This window comes from Podarcis filfolensis (genome assembly GCF_964270895.1).
Source record: "Podarcis filfolensis genome assembly, chromosome: 2".
In the NCBI taxonomy this organism is placed as follows: Eukaryota; Metazoa; Chordata; class Lepidosauria; order Squamata; family Lacertidae; genus Podarcis; species Podarcis filfolensis.
In genome coordinates, this window is record NC_139605.1 from 26,257,391 (window position 1) to 26,278,065 (window position 20,675).

The following is a 20,675-nucleotide window of genomic DNA, read 5'->3' on the forward strand; positions in this document are numbered from 1 at the left end:
CAGTGCCTAGGACTTGCCGATCGCATGGTCGGCGGTTCGAATCCCCGCGGCGGGGTGAGCTCTCGTCTTCGGTCCCAGCTCCTGCCCACCTAGCAGTTCGAAAGCACCCCTAAGTGCAAGTAGATAAATAGGTACCGCATTATAGCGGGAAGGTAAACGGCGTTTCCGTGTGCTGCGCTGGTGCTGGCTCGCCAGAGCAGCTTCGTCACACTGGCCACGTGACCCGGAAGTGTCTCCGGACAGCGCTGGCCCCGGGCCTCTTAAGTGAGATGGGCGCACAACCCTAGAGTCGGACACAACTGGCCCGTACGGGCAGGGGTACCTTTACCTTTAAGCCAGCTATGAATGCTGGTTACATGACGGGGGCTGCTTCAAAAACTAGCCCCTTTGGATATGTTTCTGGTTACCCAAAAATAGACTCTGGGCCTACCTGTGTTTGTGACACTGTATTCTTCGCTTTTCTTCCTGGTTTGATAGATGATGCACACCCAAACCAGAGACGTCAACACAATGCTGCAGACCACAGCAATGATGATGATTCCGACGGTGGTGCCGTCTTTTCGGCAGCCAAGCAAGGGCAGCACGCTCACTTGGCTGTGCGCCCGTTCGGTCCCAACAGTGTTTGATATCTCACAGGTGTATTTCCCGGCATCTTCCATCACAACGTTCCGGACGATAAGCAGCTGTTTGCCTGGGGTAAAGTGATGCCTTTCAGTGACCAGCAGAGACTGATCGCCCTTCAGCCATGTAATGCGTGGAGGTGGACTTCCTGTCGCTTTGCACTGCAGGACCACAGTTTCGCCCACAGATACAACGCGATCTTCCAGTGGGTGAACCAAGCTTGGAGTCTCTGTAAGGACCCAGAGAGAGAGGTGTCAAGCCTACGGAAAATTCATGCTACGGGCTAAGCCTCTCGACTTCAACAGCACATTTATGAAACGAAGGCTTCGGACGACACAGTGTTCTTCAAGAAACCTGAACTCACTCAGTTCTGGGCTGCCTTTCTGCCTTTCCTTGCAACAAATAGTAATGGCTGAGGTATACCTCTCAATAAACTCTCCAGGGTAAGGAAAGAGAGTTTCCATTTCCCCCCAATAAATATTCAGCTACAGGTGTATGTGTGCGCATCTAAGTGTATGCAAACATGACAGATTCAAAAAGGCTGCAATAATAGTGCCACAACTCTCTTCCCACCTAGCCCCAAAAGAAAAGCAAGGCACGATACTGTAAATCAGCCAGGTTACAAGCCTAACAACAGGGAACTGGCAGTGATATAGCAGCAGAAACGTCCGAGACTTCTGGTATTGTAACTTTCGGGCTTCTGGTGTATTGATACATGTCTCCAAGGTTCCATATTCCAAGGAAACCAAACTTGTTTTCTGATAAATACTGTCCAAAACCCCCAGGCCACAGCCTACAAATTCTTATAACCCTTCCTTATCCCAAACAGAGTTAACTTGGGTCCTCTCTGCTGTTGCTATCTACGCCCATCCATTATTGACAATGGTGTCTTAAAGCACCACAACTTTGAACTTTCTAAAGGGACATCAGTATAAAATTAATGCATCTGAAATTAATGGCCCAGACTTCCCCTCCCAAAGGAAGCAAATTTCCTTACCTAGCACAGTCAGGGTAGCATTTGCTGACACAGAACCAGCAGAATTCTGAGCAGTGCAGCTGTACATCCCCATATCCTCTATCTTCACGTCCGTGATGAAGAAGACATCATCGTCAGGCATGACATGCATCCGGCGCTCGCGAGCTGCAGGGAAGTCAGTGCCTCCATCTTTCTGCCAAGCAATCTGTGGAGTTGGGTGACCTTCGGCGGCACATTCCAACCGGGCTGTTGTCCCTGTCCGGGCTGCAATGTCATGGGGAGTTTTGAGGAATGATGGCAACACTGTGAGGGACAAGGAGAATTGAGAGTAGCAACGATTCTTGAAGAACAGCAGCCATCATGCTTCCAATGTTAGAATTTAAAATCTATCTAGCGTCGTCATTGGCATCTGTCCGTCTCGAGAGACAATGGAGTGTGCCTTCGGGAATGGAGTCAAACCACCGCGTTAGCAGTGCCAAAGAGACCTCCCCGGGGCACAAGCAGTGTGTATGGTGGTCCTAGGCTGCCCAGATGCCCAAACCACCCTCTCAACGTCACTGGTGTAATTCAAAGGAAAGCAGAGCAATAGGTTTGGCACCAGCTTGGCTGCAGGAGTTGCCGGAAGGAGGCGTAAAAAGCGCCATCAAACCATCTTAGGGCCTCCACTCTGGATATGTATAGGGTTTGCCTTTTCTTCTTCCCAAAACATCCTGTAAGGCCGTGGAGGTTTAGGATCAGAGTTTTCCTTCTAGATCAGCTACCGTCCCAGGATAAGCCCTGCCTACCCCTCTCTCCCCTCTTCAGCATGTGCAGAAACCTCCACCTTGACTGTGGCACCCACTATCGGTCTCATCTGCACAATTCGCCGGAGCCTGTCTTTGCATGCATGGGAAGTCCCTAACTCAAAGAGGGTTTGGGACCCATCGGCTACCCTCACTTGGTTTAGCTGGCCAGTCAAAACTGCTCCTGGGATGTGGCTACTGTTGCATGCTGACAACTTCTAGGAGTCATGGGTGAGAGCTGAGTGCAGGGTGGGGACCAAAGGTGAACAAACTACCTCCAAAAGGAATATGACATTTAATACTATCACATGTCAGGGAAGGGTGCAAACCGTGGTTTACAGAAGCATCCTGATGCATTTTGAGTCATTGCTCTTCTTCAGGGCCTTAGTTTTTTAAACACAGGCTGACCTGCCCTTTGGGCATGTGTGCTCTCCCTCTTTTGGTCACCATGCTTTAAAATAAATCTCCAAAATTTTAGATGGTTATGTAATTTTAGCCCCAGCTATGAAACTCCTGCCAACCTAGCAGTTCGAAAGCACATCAAAGTGCAAGTAGATAAATTGGTAACGCTCTGGCGGGAAGGTAAATGGCGTTTCCGTGCGCTGCTCTGGTTCACCAGAAGCGGCTTAGTCATGCTGGCCACATGACCCGGAAGCTGTACGCCGGCTCCCTCAGCCAATAAAGCAAGATGAGCGCCGCAACCCCAGAGTCGGCCACGACTGGACCTAACGGTCGGGGTCCCTTTACCTTTATCTTATGAAATTCTTACTCACCATTCACTGTGAGCTGAGCTTTGTGAGAATAGGTAGAACCAAAATGATTGGTGATGATGCACTGGTAGCACCCCTTGTGGTTGAAAGAGACATGGCGCAGATGCAGAATGGTGGTGAACCACACCACACCATCTCTGGTCCGGACATGGGCAAAGTTCTCCATCTCGGCATGGTGCAGAATTTCGTTGTCCTTCTTCCAGGCAAAGGTCATGGGGGAACTACTGCTGCTGACTGCTGAACAGGTGAAGCGGATGCTCTTGCCAAGAACAGCCATTGTAGTTTCCGGCTCAACAATAATTTTGGGCTTGGGGAAATCCTCTGAGAAAAGAAAACAGAATGCCAAAGCATTTTTGGTTTACAAAGATGCCGTGGCCACGGGGCATTCAAATTTCAACACCTTCCCAAGTTTTCCTATGTGGAAGAGCGCTAAGAAAAGCTGCCATTCATCCAATTCCTGGCGGTGCAATTCAAACGCAGCAAAATGCTCAATACCTACAAATAATACGAGCCTGGGCAGCTGCATATCGAGTGTTTTCCCATTGTAGTCTCATTTTACCGTAATTATAAACTGAACAATTCTCGGGTTTACGGAAACGTGTGATTGCCTGTTTGCAAAAATGAAACAATAGGCAGCACCCAAAATACCAGAAGGAATACCAAAGCAAATATTCCGAATTTAGGGCTGGTGCATAGAATAACCTGGCGTGAGCTAGATATAATACCAAATGGGAGACATATGGCAAAAAGGATTGCCATCAATCCTTTAGGTGAAAGGAGAAACCAGTGCTTTCTACTGACTTACAACTGAACCATCTGGCCAATTTATTTTAGGAAGGGGGCGGGGAAATTCCAAGGTATGCAGATATATATATATATATATATATATATATATATGCACGCGCCACCTTATTTCCATCTTCCGTCAGCTGGTCCCTGAGAGATGCCCTCCAAGTGCTGCTACCACAGGCTGACAATGTTAATTTGTTAAGAGTTACAGCAACTGTTGCAATTAATGTCACCAGTGACAAGTGCTGACAGGCAGGATAGCATCCTAGCACAAAGACGTCGAAGGAATGGCAGATGTAGCTGGTTGTCACCCTTCCAAGGCGAAGAGGCTTCTGCTCTTGAGGCCTGACATTGAGGGCTATTTGGTTTAGCTGAGTTCCAAGCAGCTTAATTTATTAGTCACACAAAAGGCATCTCTGATTTCAATGTTGAACATTTTCCCCCCACCCAAAAAAACACAGCCATTACCAATGGAATGGAGAAACTCAATGGGCAGATTAAATTTGAATGGGATTCAGTGGCGAAGAAAGAAAGAGGTTTGGAATGCCAACTTATTACATTATTAAAGGCAGCCTGAGAGCAATTCAGAAAGATGGAGAAAGCACATGGTACAGTTTTCTCCTTCCCAAACAGTAGGAGTGTGGACTCCAGCACCCTTCCAAATGTCGTTGGACTACCATCAACTCTAGCTAAGATAGCCAGCACTCAAGAATGATGGTTGTTGCAGTCCAATATTGATAGGAAAGGCTAGTTTTCCCACTCCAGCTGGATTACTTCAGATTACATTTTGTGTGTATGTGTGTGCGTGTGTGTGGAGGAGGGGACAATCCCCCAAAAGGCTGGCATGTCAGAGGGAAAGGCTTTCATCTAGCCTTCTCCATGACATAATCGATCACATGGTATTTTTGTGCATCTGAGTTGGCCCTGTGGGAAGGATACAAAAGAAAATAAGATTACAGAGCTCACAATGACGTCAGCGTCCAAATACCTGAATAGGTGTGATAAAGGAAGGTGATTTTAAGATTCACCAACACCAATGGAAGAAAAGCAACAAGCGACTCATGCGAAGGGAGGCAGAAAACTGATATAGGACGTGTTCTCTTTCTTGTTGCCTTCAACCCTAACTGTTAAGAACAGCTGAACAATGGAAGAGACTACTCAGATAATTTGTGGAATCTCCACCCCAGGATTCAGTATTTTTTTTTAAGGCATTGATGGATGAAGACCCACTGAAATGGTTTGACTTGGGGGTCAAGGGAGGCAGGGGAGCCTTCTACTGAAGAGGGACTGGATTGCGTTACTCTCAAAATCCCTCTCTACTTTGTAATTGAATTAACATCAGTTTGGCAAGTCAGGGGCCGATCAGCTATGACATGTAGTAAATGCCACATGCAGACAGGCAAACGGTCAGTACAGTTCAATATAGTAACACTGACTGTAACAGAAGCCTCAGGTGGAGTAGAGAAAAATCCTGCCTGCCCATTCACCCTCTGGCATGTGGTCCCAGCTTATAAGGCTCTATAAACACTATTTCCGAATGTATCTTCTCCTTCTCCCTCCCAGCTCCCACCAGTTAGAGCAATCCTGGCAGTTGCTGCTGAGCCAGGCATTATGAACTACGCACATCTGGGTTTGCCAGGGCTGAGAGCATAAGGCTGCCTGTTGCTGAGAAGTGGAGTTCTGTATTAACCCACATTCTCCAACCTGGTTCCCTTCAAATGTTTTCAACCACAACTGCCAGCCCGACCTAGCACAGCCATGCTGTTCTTAGTCCAAAAAGCATGGAGGACACCAGCTTGGGAAAGGCTATGACAGGCCCTTTGATCTTGAGTTTGGGAAGCATAACCATAACCTCTCATTTACGTTCTTATTCATAGCTTGGTTTCCTAATCCGAGTGCTGCTGCTTTCATCAACAGAGAGTGACCTTAACTTCATGCAGTAAACAAGGTGCGGCCACAGCCATTGGTTGCTATGGGTGGGCAGAACTGTAGCATTATCTGAGCTGCTGCCTATGGATTTCCTAATCAGCTTTTAATACACGCACAGCTGGAGGATGAGATCATCCAAGCAGATGAGATGTTCCTGTGTTCTGAGCAGGTGTCTGTATATTTGCGCCTATCTGATTGCAGAGTACAATATGGATATACTCCAACAGGGATGATGAATGGGGCTTTCAACGAAAGTGGAGAGATCCTCCTGAAGCTGCTATTCTCCACGCAAAGCTAGCAATGCCCGACAAATCGCGACAGCTTGAATTCTACATCAATAAACAAGCTGAACAGAGGGGGAAAGTTTTGGGGAGAACCCACGACCCGTTCAGTTTAAGAGGAGGAAAGTATGAACAACTGCGACTTTGGCTGTGGTTCTACGCTTTTAAACTATTCCATTTTAAAAGACAAAAAAACGAAGCACGTGTGTATTCAGCTGTTCTCTATTTGCCATGCTGGTTTGCAATCTTTCCCTGAAGCAGCAGCAGCAGGAGCAGCAGCAATGAAAAGGCTCAGAGAAGGACTATTCAGGAGAAAAGTGTTAACACGACGTCAGCTAGCTTGAGTGAACATTCCTCCTACAGACACACGGAAGGTCTATTTGTGCTGCTGAAAGGTAGTGCAAAATAATAATTCCTAAAGCTGAAGAGACAAGATGAAAATCCTATGCCCAGGCAATCGCTGTCCCATTAAAACAAGATTGAAATGGAGGAGACACTCGGGAATGTCCAAAGTTGCTCTCTACCACTTCTACCAAAAAACTTCCCCATGTCTTATTAATGCCTCCCCCCCCCCCCCTTTGGGAATCGCTGCTCCAGATACATGCTGCCACACACACTGCTCCAGATGCACACTGCCAATTTAAGTGCAGTTCCGATATAAAGCAGCTCTGCCCAGTGAAGAATTTAAATGCTATGTATGCTCCACTCCACTGCATACAGAAGAACAAGCCGGCCACAAAATATACAAACATTCCTGCGTCAGGGCTTGCCCTCCAAAGCAACCTCAAGATTACCAAGCTACAGCCAAGACTTACCACACACAAAACTTTCTGCAGCCACATCGAAAATGCTTCTGCCCTTTAATGACTCTGGGTGGGCGCAGGTAGCTTCCACAAACGGCTGCAGTTCCCTGTTGGTTAACCACTGCGGCAACCATTTCAGCTGACAATCACACAGGAAGCTCTCGCTGTTTATGCGGCTAGAGGGAAGCAAACAAAATGAAAAAAGGGGGGAAAAGTCTCCTGTGAAACTTGAAAAGGAATTTTAATGCAAATGGCAACCCAGATACTGACAAACGAAAAAATAATGGCTGCTAATAGGGCAGCCTTCCTGCCTTATATATACAGTGGTACCTCGAGTTACAAACGCCTCAGGTTACAAATGCTTCAGGTTACAAACTCCGCTAACCTGGGAGAGTTGCCTCGAGTTGAGAACTTTGCCCCAGGATGAGAATGGAAATCGTGTGCCACTGGCGCAGCAGCAGCAAGAGGCCTCATTAGCGAAAGCACGCCTCCAGTTAAGAACAGTTTCAGGTTAAGAACGGACCTCTGAAACGAATTAAGTCCGTTAACTAGAGGTACCACTGTACACTGATCCCAAAGAAATCCCAGGCAACAGAATGGCGGAGAGTGTCTGCTGGTGGTATAGTAGACAAAACGTTGGCCTTGAGCTGAGCATTCAGGGTGAAGAGCAGGGGAATAATATATGAGACATTAATCTGACCCTGCACATGACCTTTATAAATAGCTGCTTGCCTGGTCACCCGGGGTGAGTATTAATTCACCGCAGGTGAACAACCCTTTTTTAAACCGGAGATGGAATTGTTATTTGTTTCTTTCAGGTCATCCTGTGCCGCAAAGTTAGTATACGTGAACTAGGGAAAAAAAGCTAATAGCTTTTAACTTGCTTGCTAACTCCCTATGAGAGGCAATATCTATCTGTATAAGGCAGATATACCATCTGTCTTAACAGAGAGTAAGCGCTCTGTAAAAGTCCTTTGTGGGGAGGGAGGAAGCTATCTAAGACACTGTCCATCACCACATCTTGTGGCTGCAAATTCTGTAAGCCAAGTTGCCTCTTTTCAGGTCTAGGGACATGGCTACTGCTATTTCGTCAAATGGAAGCAAGCAATTACTTCTTACAGATCCTGAATATGATGATGAGTGCCTCTCTAAACTATGTTTTAAGTGAAATGGCATCTAATGGAAAAGTTCTTGGTTGGTACAATTCATAAGATCTTGGACAGGTGTAAGTGTGCACACACACATGTTCACCTGGAAAGTGAGCTAATAAATTTAGATCCTGGACAACTAATATTGCTTGAACATATGGTAGAGCATAAAGCAGCGTATTAACATTGGAAGCGGGGAGCCGGTTTGGAGATTATCATGAGACAGGATGTTTGGCAATGTGCTAAACAAGATCCCACTGATGCAGCTGACGTGTTAGATCTGCTAACGTAATTTTCCCATCCCTGAGAATAAGTGGGCACATGGATCAAATTTGAAACCTGCTTATCACTGAAATGTCAGCATACCCGAAATGCAGTTATAAAAGGAGAGACTGGTTTGCCACCAGAAATTAAGTAAGTCACTGAATGCTCTGTAAGGCTTGAGAAAAGGAGCCTAGATTTCCTGAACGGAGATGGATAAGGGCACAGATGCAGCCCAATGAAAGGACTGCTGAGAAGATCCTGTTTCACTCGTTACTGAATGTGAGACGAGTCTCTGACATCTGCTCCAGTGTAAAAATAGCTTGTGGGGGTGGCAAGTGGAAAGCAGCAATAGTGGGAGCGTAGCTGGGGAGGGGGAGAGCAGCCGCTGGGGGGGGGGCATGTTGCAACAATGGCCCAAAGATTACAGGATAAATCTTAACAGCCCCGCTCCCCATTACTTACAGTTCCTTCAGGTTCTTCAACTTAGCAAATGCATCCTCCTGAACAGAACGTATTGCATTATTTCCAAGATTCCTACAGAAAATAAAGCATTAAAATAAACCAATACATATAAGTGTTAAGTTTTTTTCACTCAACCAGATTTCATGTTAGTTAGCTTCCTGTCAAATGGTTTATAGGTCTGCGCTCCATCATAATATTTCTACTCCTACTAATCAGAGGCTGTGTATAAATCAGGCAAGTGAACTAGTATACGTAAACAATGATTTATCATGACAGGAATGGGGGGCTCTGAGCTTTGGAGTCTCCCCCCCCCACCGCTACCCCTCCTGCCTGGCCATGATGAGATCTGAGGTTTTTGCTTCTGTTTAAGATTAAGCGCAGTTTGGCATTGCATCTAAACCATGGTTTGTTCAAATGAGCGAACCTTGTGATACATGACACAAAGATTAACCACAGTTTGTTGGGTTCAGATGTAATGCTAAACTGTGCTTAAAAAAAAAGAAAAGCAAATGTTTCCTGCAGCCAATCAGAAGCCGCGCCTTGGTTCCTGAACATTTTGGAAGTCAAACGGACTTCCGGAATGGATTCCATTCGACTTCTGAGGGACGACTGTATACTAATTGCTATAATAAGTGTGACAGTATAGATCTTCCCATGGAGTGTGTGAACCAAAGACCAGTTTGTCCTTAACTGAACTAATCACAATGTTAATGACTTCTTGTGGATAGTCGTTTTAAATGTGTGCAATTGTGTTATTCCTGAGTCATAAGTGTTCATTAAAACAGCTGGCATCTCTAAGATGTCTTTAAGATTTTATCTGACCAACGGTTGAAAAGCTACATTTAAGATAAGAAGCTTATGTGGCCATCTAAAACTCTCCTTATTTGAAGAAGATCCCCGATGAATCTAACTCCTGACGAGATGTGGGGATAAGAAAAGGAAGAGCTTCTTCCACCACATCCCCCCTCCCACCAAAAAAATCCAGCATCAGCTCAAAGAAACAGAGTGCTTGCCATTTTCAGTAAGAAAACCAGCTCTGCTGATGCCCGATTAAAGAAACCTTAATTACACCAAGACCTTTAGCGGCTGACTATTATGGTTATGCTGGGTTCTTCTCACTGTATGGTTTATACCTGCTTTGAATAAACACTGCGAAGGGAACTGATGTTTTAAATATTACTAATATGATGAGTTGCAGCCAAAAGATTCCGTGCAGAAATGAAACTGTCTTCCACTTTCCTCTCCCTGCAGAGAGAGGAACCTCGGGATCTGGCCAGACCTCCAGAACGGATCCCATTCGCAATTGGAGGTACCACTGTACTTGCATTAAATAATAAGTATATTTTTCTGTTTGTTTGTTTGTTTAAAAAAATCTGCTGCCCAATTAACTGGGAACAGTTTGGCTTTTTTAGGTCAAACAACTTATTGCAAATTTGTCGTGTTCCCAATGCCAGGAAAGGGAGAGGAAGGGAAGACAAAAATATGGGGTGGGAGCTGAACTTTTGAAACGTTTCAAGCCTACAATATGGCAGTGAAAGGATCCATAATGCAGACATGGAGGCAATGCAGAAAAACATGCCACTCAGTCAATGTTACCAGCCGATACTACTTGCGATGTTGAGAGTTCATTTCAAACAGAGAGAGGTTATCCGTCATAGCAAAAGCAACACACATGTGCACCATTTCCTTGCTGCTGGTTGCCTTACAGCTTGCTTGGCTTCACTAGCAAAATAAACTGAGAGGGACTCCTGTGGAACTTGTTCCCCCACTCCCTCTTGCATTTTAAACACAGAGACCCAGGTGGAGAGGAAGAACGGAGCGGAGGATACTACCCCAGGATATTAGCAAAGGCAAAACGGAGCGTGAGAGCAAAGGGAATAATAACAGGTCACATTTCCCAGTAGGTTAGAATTTTTGCTGTGCCTCTTGTCTTAATAAATAAGATATACTCCACTGTGCATTGTTTTTTGTTTTTTTTTAATAAAATAAAATAATAGCATGCAAATTGGCCATGTGTTCTATAACTTTCTTCCTGGCAGGGAGAAGAAGAAAAAAAGAGTCAACGTTGGAGCTGACTTATAATGAGAAGGAAGCAGCTGGCTCTCACAAACGGACTGGCTTCTCAGCTTACAAAGATGCTATTAAATTGCTCGCAGGCCTCTCCAGCAGCCACTTCTGGCAGGCTTCCCTTCTCCCACCCAGCCACTTCTCTTCAAAACTGCAAAGCATTGTGGGTTACTCACAGGTGTTCCAGGGCCTCCAAGCCTGAGAATGCCTCCTTGGCCACAGACTTGATCTTGTTTCCAAACAGAGTTCTGCAGTTTCAAAACACCCAGCGTCAGATAAGCAGTTTGGGGAGGTGGGGGGGAGGGAGGGAGAGAGAGAGAGAGAGGAGAAAAAAGGAAAGAAAATGAAAAGACCCCAATTAGCGCGGCTCTATCTGATGAAACATCCCCATGTAAGGCACTGGAAATACGATCTGTGCAGATTAAGGAAGCCGAAGTATGCGTACTCTCTCTCCCCCCTTCCCTGAAATTAAATACTTTTATCTTTATTAGAACTTAATAGTGATGATAGCTTTACACGGGGCACGCTGTGCTGAATTAAGAAACGCAGGTTCGCTCGGGTTGCTGGGGAAAGGGGAGTCAGAATATGAGTTGACCTTCAGTTATCAGAAAGAACACGGTTTAAACGAGACACTGGACTCGCCTCATTTCACTCCTGATCTTTTCGCAGCTGGTAATAAATGGCTTGCAATAGAGACCCAAATAATCCTGTGACTTCCTTGCCACACATCAGGTGGGCAGGGATGAGGAGAAGCCCTGAGAGCCTTCTGAAGAAACAGCTAAAACCATCACAGCGGATTTAGGTGATGCTCCAAGGGACAAGGTATCTTTGTCCTGCACACATCCCTCTCACCCTCTAGAGACTATTTATTATGCACCTAAAACAAACTAGGCACTTTAGAACATTAAAAGATATAAGGTGTCTTAGAGCAATGCCCGCTGCCTAATAAAGCCCTTTATTTTAGGTTTTTTATTTATTTATTTAACAAACTGTACTATACCTTTTAATTGTCAGTAAAATCTCTAAACAGTTGATAAAGGAGCTCATTCTATGCTTCCCATCTGATGGTAAATAACTGACCCTAACCATTCCACATCTCCCCCCCCCCCGCCCCAGTGAAGAATTGCATGGAGTAATTAGGTGTTTTAATTAAAGAGGGGACACCTTAATTTGTGTGGCAGCTGAATATGGATTTCTGTGACCACATGACACACAATCTGTTTTTAGGTAGATCATTTCTCCCCCACTTTCTCCCCATTAATTTGTTTCCAAATGAATGCACTTGAGCCTGTGACTGAGCCAGCGTGGGAGCCTGCACTTTTTTAATACATAGAAAATTCATTTCTGGCTCAACCAGAATATATTCTCAACCTTATTCATTTCTGGCTACCTGAGTCCAGGCCAAAGAGCCATGATGACCAAAAGGATTGGTATTGCTAGCTTCTGCCATTCAAAACGTTGAGTCATTATATCCCCAAATCCATGTGACTTGGCAAGCCACAGTCCCACTGCGGCATATCATGTGGGTTTAGTTTTTAGCCTTCTGACTCTGTGCAATATGCTGCTGCCACATCCTCAACCATCCTCCGGAGCATGAGAGCTAGCAGGTCTACTTTAAAAGTAAAAGTAAAAGCTATTCAAGTTACATTAAGTTCCAAGAGGTAGCGTTTGCTGCTCGGTTCCACCCTCCTCGTACACACAGAAATGCGGTATAGAGGCATTAGACCTGGCCTGGTCATGAAATCAAATCTGGATTCTCACAATCTGGGAAACGCTTTAGGGACTTTCTTATGTTGCTTGGTGTCTTAATAGCTGGGACTAAATTGGCACAGAGGTATCCTGTTATTTATATCTGATTTCTAGTGTTTTCCTTGGGTTGTTTTTTTAATGTAATGTAGCCTCATCCTGATTCCTGATGACAGAAGAGATTAAAATTCTACAATAAATCAACTCAGGAGTATTACATGATGAGTCCTGGAATGCTTATTGCATTTCAATTTTCACTAAAAGTATCCCGGTAACTCTCTACCCTGAATAAAGATGTGATGAAGCATGACAGCATGCCCAGGAATATGGAAGACTATGGGAGTCAGGAAGACACCCCACCTTGTGAATCTATGACTGGAGCAATGTATAGATTCTGGGATAGGAATTCACCTGTGAGTAAACGGAGAAAATCAAAGCTGTCTTCTTTAGATATGCTGCTCTATCTTGCTAGATTTCTCACACAGTATTCTTAGTTGCTCATATTCAGAACCTATATGGTTTCTGGCATTACTTTATCAAGGCCAGTATCTAGAAGTGGTGAGCAAACAGGCAGGAAAGGTGATGCAGCTCTCTTATTTCGGAACAAAACTGCACATCTGGCAATGTCCTAAAAACTGGAGGCAACAGGCTGAATGCAAACCGAGGGTGAAATTCAATGTTGTGCAGACCGTTCCACTGGGCAAGCAGAAATGTTTGTGCCAATGGTGCAATCTCCCATCTCCTCTCCCTGTGTGTTCCATGCCCTCCTTAAACCCGTTCTGGGGTTCCTCCAACCCTCCAGAATAGATTTAGGTGGCATGGGGGAAGAGACACGAGTAGACCTCATTCCGTGGATGCAACCACTTAGCTGAATTCCACCCCATGTGCCTAGCTTGGAGCAGATGTGAGAGAAAGTTACCCTACTAAAGATCTTCCAGTCTAAAAAACCGAGACCCCACTGTTGGAACTGATTCCGGAAATAAAACATTGGGCAGGATCACCTCATAGCAATTCAGTTTCCATAAGCAAACTGCACGTGGACAGACAGTTCTACCTGGGCAAACTAAACATGTGGTGCGACTTGCAAATGGCCTGTCGTTTCCAGAGCTGGGAACAGCCCATGTAATTATCTTTGTAGTTTATGTAAGTGACCTGCACATGTGGCCACTTCCACAAAGAACACACCCTGCAACTTTCAGATATGCCTTTCCTGGCACATTGCTTCTCAGCCACACCTAGCCAAAGCTAGTGGATCAGACGAGGAGTTGGCAAACGGTACGTAGGAAACGGCAACTTGGCTGCATGAACTAACTATTCCATGTACGCCAACCCAAGCCTTGTTTATGCTTCAGCTCCTGTGCTTCTTCTCGGTTTAGTCCTTAAAAGCAGCATTTGGGTAAAAAGCTCATACGTCTGTTCTCCAAGACTATGCTATACGTAACCCAGTACTGCATTCTCACAAAACTGTGTCTCAAGAGGGCAAATAATAATTCCAAAATATATATATATGATGACCAGACGAGAGGAGCTAATTGCGGCTTGAACTTCTGAGGGGCTTGGCAAAGATGTTTGGGGACCCCTCCCCCTCTCTAAACAGTTTAGGGTTAGCCTGTGCTCTTCCTGATCCATTGTTGAGATGTGATAGAGTTAGGTCATGTCCTCACTTCAAATCATAAGAAATGGATTTAATTGCCATGGTTTCCCCTCAACGGAGCACTGGGAACTGCAGAGGTGTGAGAAAGCCAAATTTCTGGCAAGAGTATTCTGAGCACTTTTCCCTGAGTATTTCCAGGAGTTCCTTAACAGGCAGCTCTATCATTGGGGACTGAAAAGGGAACCAACACCCCTTTTCAAAGTCATTATGGTAGCCTGAATAATTAGACTGCCTTCTGTCTCTTTTTGTAATATATGGACCAATCGTCTGACATTGTATAAAGCAGCTTCCTAGTTGGACAAGTCCTTCCCACGTAGCTGACCTATTTTCTGACAGCCCTTGATTTCAAGCTTTAATTCTGGTTGCATGTTGGCTGCTTGCTAGCTGCTGCTGCTGCTTCTCCCCATCCCTGCTCCCAAAAAGTAAACACAATAGCTATCTCATGGGAAAGAAGGAAACTAGTCCACATAGCCGACTATGTGGAAGTACCCTGTTGCCTGGCTGCAGTCCAAACAGAAACGTGGTAGTCCAAAGCATTATGTGACTCAACTCAGACTCCTCTTCTTTGCTCTTAAGCCTGAACTTTATGCAAGGCTTTCTCTGCACTTGGCTGAGACCCTACTGCACAGCCCTGTGTGGCCTAGCTGAGAGGTTAGACTGCATCCTTAGCTCAGTACCAGATAAATGGAAGCTGGTTTTAGTTCCTCAGTGATGGCCTCCTCCTCCAGTGTGAGCCTGCCTTTTTATTGAGGTCATCGTCCAAGGAACAGTAGCCGATTACCAGGGACAGGGCCTTCTCAGTGGTGGCACCCAAGCTGTAGAACAGCTTCCCGAGAGACATTCACTTGACACCATTTAGTTTGGCTCCCAAGTAAAAAAATCTCTCATCTGGAAGACTTTTTAATGACAGGTAATTGAAGGGTCTTCTGATCTCCTTCAGAGTTTTCGATCATTTGAATTTTAGTTCTTTCACTGTGTTTGTAGCATTATTATTATTTTTTAATGAAAAACAAGATTTGCATTTCTTATGCTCGTTTTGGCCTGTTTTTCACTTGCCTTGAGAGTGTATTAACTTATAGTCTGTGTATATGGTTTGGAAGCTGCACGGTCAGGGAAAAAACAATGCTGTCCAGGGTTGTAAAGACTGCGGAGAGAATAAGTGGGTGTACTCTTCCCACTTTGGATCAAATCTATGATTCCTGGTGTCATAAGAAAGCTGCAGAGATAGTGCAGGATAGTATGCACCACGGAAATGATATCTTTCAGCTTCTGCCTTCGGGAAGAAGGTATAGGGTTATAAAGACTAGGACTAGCCACCTGAGAAACAGTTTTTATCCTAATGCGATTTTGGTTTTAAACGCAGTGTAAGGTGGTCTCTGTGGGAGTATATTGTATTTAATTATGGGGTATCAGAGTTTTTAGGGGGTTAACCAGGCTGGGATAGCTGGAATAGCAGGCTTGTTGGTTTTTGAATGTCTGATGTAGATTTTTTCAATTTCATTGTTCTGTATGGGACAATGACAATAAAGATTATCGTATCGCCTTCTATTAAGAAGAGAGGTGGGGATTTTGAATACAAAGTCTCAATAATCAGTAGGGGTGAGCAGAATTGTCTCTCACTCTTCTTCCAAGGCACTGTTGTAATGCAGGGTCCGCTCCCCCCCCCCCCAGTGTGAAGGGCCTCATCCATAATGCAGGGAAGTCTAGCGACTTGGCCTGCCCCTTTCTCCCCGTTTAACACCTCCGATATGCTGAACAAGGCACTGCAGGGCTCGTTGAGAAACGCTTTCAGAAGCTTATCCACAACAGATCAAAAGGGGAGCAGCTTTTAAAGCCATCTCCAAAGTGCTGAGGTAATTATTAATTCATTCGAAGGTTTCCTCCTAAGTGTCTGCCCGCCCCCACCCCACGCCTCCCCCTTATGCTAATCCATTTGGTTGACAGTTTAAACACAGGACCCTGCCTGACGGAAAAATAATGCTTATCATATACCCAAGTTAATCTTTGATGACTTTTTAATGAATAGCTGCAAATAACCCACCAATAATCTAACAATTACGGTCTAAAATAAGTCGTGAGCCAAAGAGTGAGTGCGTGTGTGTGCTTCTTAAACTATACCACTTGACACCACGGACTCCTCTGAGCTTATCAGCTGCTGACAATTCACTGAAATCTTAAAATACTGCACTTACACCAAAATGGAGGGGGCGGGAAGAAGTGGGGGTATTAATATGATTTTGCTGGCATGGCTACATATTAGGCTACGGCTATGCAATTTTCCCAGAGAAGGAGAAAAGGCCAGAGTCCGTTTATGGAGTTGGCAAAATCTGGGTTCTGTGGCCTTTTGTGGTTGCTTGGCAACTGTTTTAAAGGGTTCCAACAACTTTCAATTTGAAGTAAGGGAAGAAAGGCAGGCACACACACACACACACACACACACACACACACACACACACACACCCCTCTCTTTCAGCAATGGCAATACTTATTTCTAACCAAGTGTGCCATGCTGAAGACTGTTCCAATAGGGTCTAAACACTCTGAATTAGGAAGCTGGGAGCCAACCACCTCAGGCCCAGCGGCTAGGTTGCCTCTGCAAGCCTCCCTTGCTTGCATGCAGGATGTGTGGCTTTTGAGAGGCCAGTACTTAGCTTATCTGATCCCTTCCGTTTTCTAATCCCAACCAAGTCCCCTCGGTTCACTGCCTGATCTTGGGTGAAATTCAACCTGTCCAGCCTCTTGCGACAGGCCCATCCTGCAACCATTTCAGGAGCTACTTCCTGCCACCTGGTTCCTACCTACACACGAGGCCTTGTAAAATGGGACCATTGTTTTGGAGTCTCCATTTTGCCTTGGGGCTGTGCTGCTTTAAGAAGCACCTGAGCCTTACTCTGTTACTACAGTACAATTCAAGAATCTTCCTAGAAACTGACCCATTGCCTGCCTACTCCTTAGCTGGAAGAATGGGTTAAACAGTGGGAGTGATCCCTCTTCTTGAACTCTTTACCATCCTTATATGACATGGGGGGTGGGGGAGAAAGTTGTTGTTTTTGTTTGTTACTATGGCATGGTTTTGTTTTTGTTGTATATTGTAAGCCGCCCTGTGAGCCTCAGATGAAGGGAGGCATATAAATTTAATAAAAAACAATTAACAATAATAATCTCAACACAAAGGAGAGGCTTGTGGCTTGTCCTGGATTCGGAATTGCAACATGAAAAAAAGAGAAAACTACTCATCCGCTACCGTGTTGAGATTTCCACTGGCAAGCATGGGTGGAGTTGATACTGAATTTCACCATATCCTATGCTTTGCTGTGGTGAAATGGGCAGGGCAGTCATCAACACAGAGGTATTTAGGGTTTTTTAATCCCACCTACCCTAAAGCTGGGACGCGGGTGGTGCTGTGGGTTAAACCACAGAGCCTAGGACTTGCCGATCAGAAGGTCGGCGGTTCAAATCCCCGCGATGGGGTGAGCTCCTGTTGCTCGGTCCCTGCTCCTGCCAACCTAGCAGTTCGAAAGCACGTCAAAGTGCAAGTAGACAAATAGGTACCGCTCTGGCGGGAAGGTAAACGGCATTTCCGTGCACTGCTCTGGTTCACCAGAAGCAGCTTAGTCATGCTGGCCACATGACCCGGAAGCTGTACGCCGGCTCCCTCGGCCAATAAAGTGAGATGAGCGCCACAACCCCAGAGTCAGCCACGACTGGACCAAATAGTCAGGGGTCCCTTTACCTTTACCCTAAAGCTAAAAGGAGGGAAATGCTTTGCACTGGAGCTGGTGTAAAGTCAATGAGGGCATGGCCATAGAAGGGAGGAGCACAATTGTATCATGTCCTAAACCTCTTCAATCTATACTGCGTACTTCAGAGGATGCAACATAAGGATGCATCTCCCATGTGCTGCCATGTTCCACTTACAACTACACCCATTTCAACAGTACAATACAGCCTGAAGTAATCCACCAGCATATCCAAAACTTTTGCCAAACCCTGTAGCCTCTTTACTAATGGATCTCAAGTGTAGTGTTGTGCCTACAGTCCACATCCCAAGTACATTTCTGATAAAATCGGCACTGAACACCGAAAACAGAATTTCCACAAGTCTACAGCATTCTCAGGTTTGTTAGCACACTGGCAGATGATGAACAGCAGGAAATTAGAAATTTGATAAGAGTATAAAAAGATATTGGGTTTTGTAACTAATTTACAGTTCAAGGCTGATATGAATAAAAGAACCGCGTGCAATTCTAAGAAACCCAAAATCATTCAAAGAAACAAAACTGTGACTAAGACACACAATGAAAACATTTAATGAGCACCCAGGAACTACATGCAACATGATCTTCAACAGATTCTTCCCCTTCTGCCTTTCCATTGCTACAAAATATGCTATGCTGTGTTTAGTGCAAGAAGAATAAAGGACTGTACAAAAACTACCCTTTACAAAAAACAAAAAACAAAACATCTTAAGACACTCACAGCATGCTTAAGTTTTTCAGCCCTGTAAAGGCCCCGCTGATGTCTTCTATTGTGCCTGAAATCTCGTTATGGTCCAGATCCCTGGAGAGAAGACGACAAAAGAAAACCCGCAATCAATTTCGCAGTTTGTGAGCAAAATGTTAAAAGAGCCTAAGGGTAACCTTTAGGAAGAGTTTACCAAAGGGCTCTTCTTTTGTCCCCAAGGCATGAGGCTTTTATCAGGACGGCCCAGTACTTGCAGGAAAAGAAAAAAATAACCTTAACTGAATAGGTCTAGCCTCTTCCATACTGTTTTATTTAATAATAATTTTAAAAATCCAAAGTGAAGCTTCCTGTCTCTCTGTGCCTCAAATAGATTTTGGTTTCTCTCCTTCTGGTGCCCAAGTTGGGTTGTTGTTGTTGTTTTTTTTCTTTTTTCTTTTTTTGCTGTCAGAGCAACAAAGGACTGGGGCTTTATTCCAAATCAGACAAAAATCAGGAAGAGAACAATCAAAGCCACAATCACTGTGCCAGAACTGGCAGGGAGATTGCATCCCAAGCATCAGGGTGTTTCCTGGGTGTGTCGACACAGATGTGGCTATTGGAAAGAATTCTGTGCAGATAGAAGCCAAAAGAATAAATAAATGATGTAATCAACACACCTGGCTAGCGTATAAACAGTGGTGAAACAGTGAGAGGGAAAGAAGCAGCGCCTAAGCAAGCAAATATGGCAACGTCTTTAGAAAAAGTTCACTCAGTGAGAGACCAGGTTACATCAGCAGAATTAGCAGCAAACTTTTATTTCTTTGAGCCACACTGTCTTTGGTTCTACACATGCCACAAAGGCATTTTTACTCCAATCAAGGGTCCTCCCTATTCCCCCTGCTTCTCTTTTTGCAAATTTATCTTTGGAGGAGTGGGAAAAGGCGCACTCTCGTAATGTCATATTGGCTAAAGACATTTTGGGAACCTTGCACATGATGAGTGAGATTTCTGCAGCAAACTTTTTTAGTTAGTTGGTTGGTTGGTTGACCTCTACATTGCATTTTCTATAAAAGGACAGAGAGAGAAAAGACATAGCTTGTTGCTATGCTGGTTCTTCCAAAGGAACCTGAAATGTCTTTTAATGCCAAGGGATGAAAAGTTGGGGGGGGGGTTGCGTACTTTCACACACAAAGTATAGGGATTCAGTATTCCGGCCCAGTTTTCCTTGCATTCAACTTTGCTTTCTCCCAGCCCCTGTTGCCAATTTCCTATTCTTTCTGGCTGGCTGGCCCTGAATGCACACTGCCTTGTTAATCATTCTGCTGTGAGGTCCCTGGGCCTGACCTCTATTTGAATATCTTCGCATTTCAGCAGTTTCACACCCACCAAAGGCTTGTCAACAATAGGCTGTAATTAAAGCATGCCCGGCTCTTTTTCACCAGGTGCAGGACCCAATGGGCCTTCTTCTTGATTCAATTAGAACTGGCTCTCCCACCCTCACTTTCTCTCTGGGCAGTGGACACAAAAGGCGACCCACGAATTAGCTGCAATCCAAAACAGCTTTTTTTTTTTTGCTTTGGGAAAGCCTTTCGTCCTTTTCGGTGCCAGCTGCCTAGGAGAAGGGCCTTTCTGAAAGCATGCATGGGACCGAAAAGTGGTTCTCGGAAAAGGCAAAGGAACATAAAAGCGCTTCCTCCCTCCGCTCGATAAAAGGAATAAATGGCTGCGCAGCGCGGTAGCTAAGGAGGGAACTTCTTGCTTCCTTTCAAATAAGTCAGCGCCTCAACAAAGCTTAGAATATAATAATAATAGCAACAACAACGTTGTTCATTTGTTTCAAATAAAATGTGTGTGTTTCCTTTTGGAAAAAAAAAGAAAATTAATCCCATAGATGCTGGCCGCAGCGCAAAACCATGCCGGAAAACTGGCACTAAGGATTT

The 20,675-nt window shown here is 45.0% G+C and overlaps 1 protein-coding gene across 1 annotated transcript in view; it reads right to left on the bottom strand.

Annotated features, from left to right (window-relative positions):
• The window catches only part of LRIG1 (leucine rich repeats and immunoglobulin like domains 1), a 134,995-nt gene that overhangs the window by 9,681 nt on the left and 104,639 nt on the right, over positions 1-20,675 (bottom strand). The window contains exons 9-15 of the mRNA XM_083600545.1: positions 18,772-18,852; positions 11,069-11,140; positions 8,826-8,897; positions 6,964-7,127; positions 3,153-3,470; positions 1,619-1,900; positions 431-850 (exon numbers count right to left, since the gene is read on the bottom strand). Coding sequence (XP_083456671.1) covers positions 431-850; positions 1,619-1,900; positions 3,153-3,470; positions 6,964-7,127; positions 8,826-8,897; positions 11,069-11,140; positions 18,772-18,852 — 1,409 coding nt within the window. The remainder of the gene's footprint in view (positions 1-430; positions 851-1,618; positions 1,901-3,152; positions 3,471-6,963; positions 7,128-8,825; positions 8,898-11,068; positions 11,141-18,771; positions 18,853-20,675) is intronic.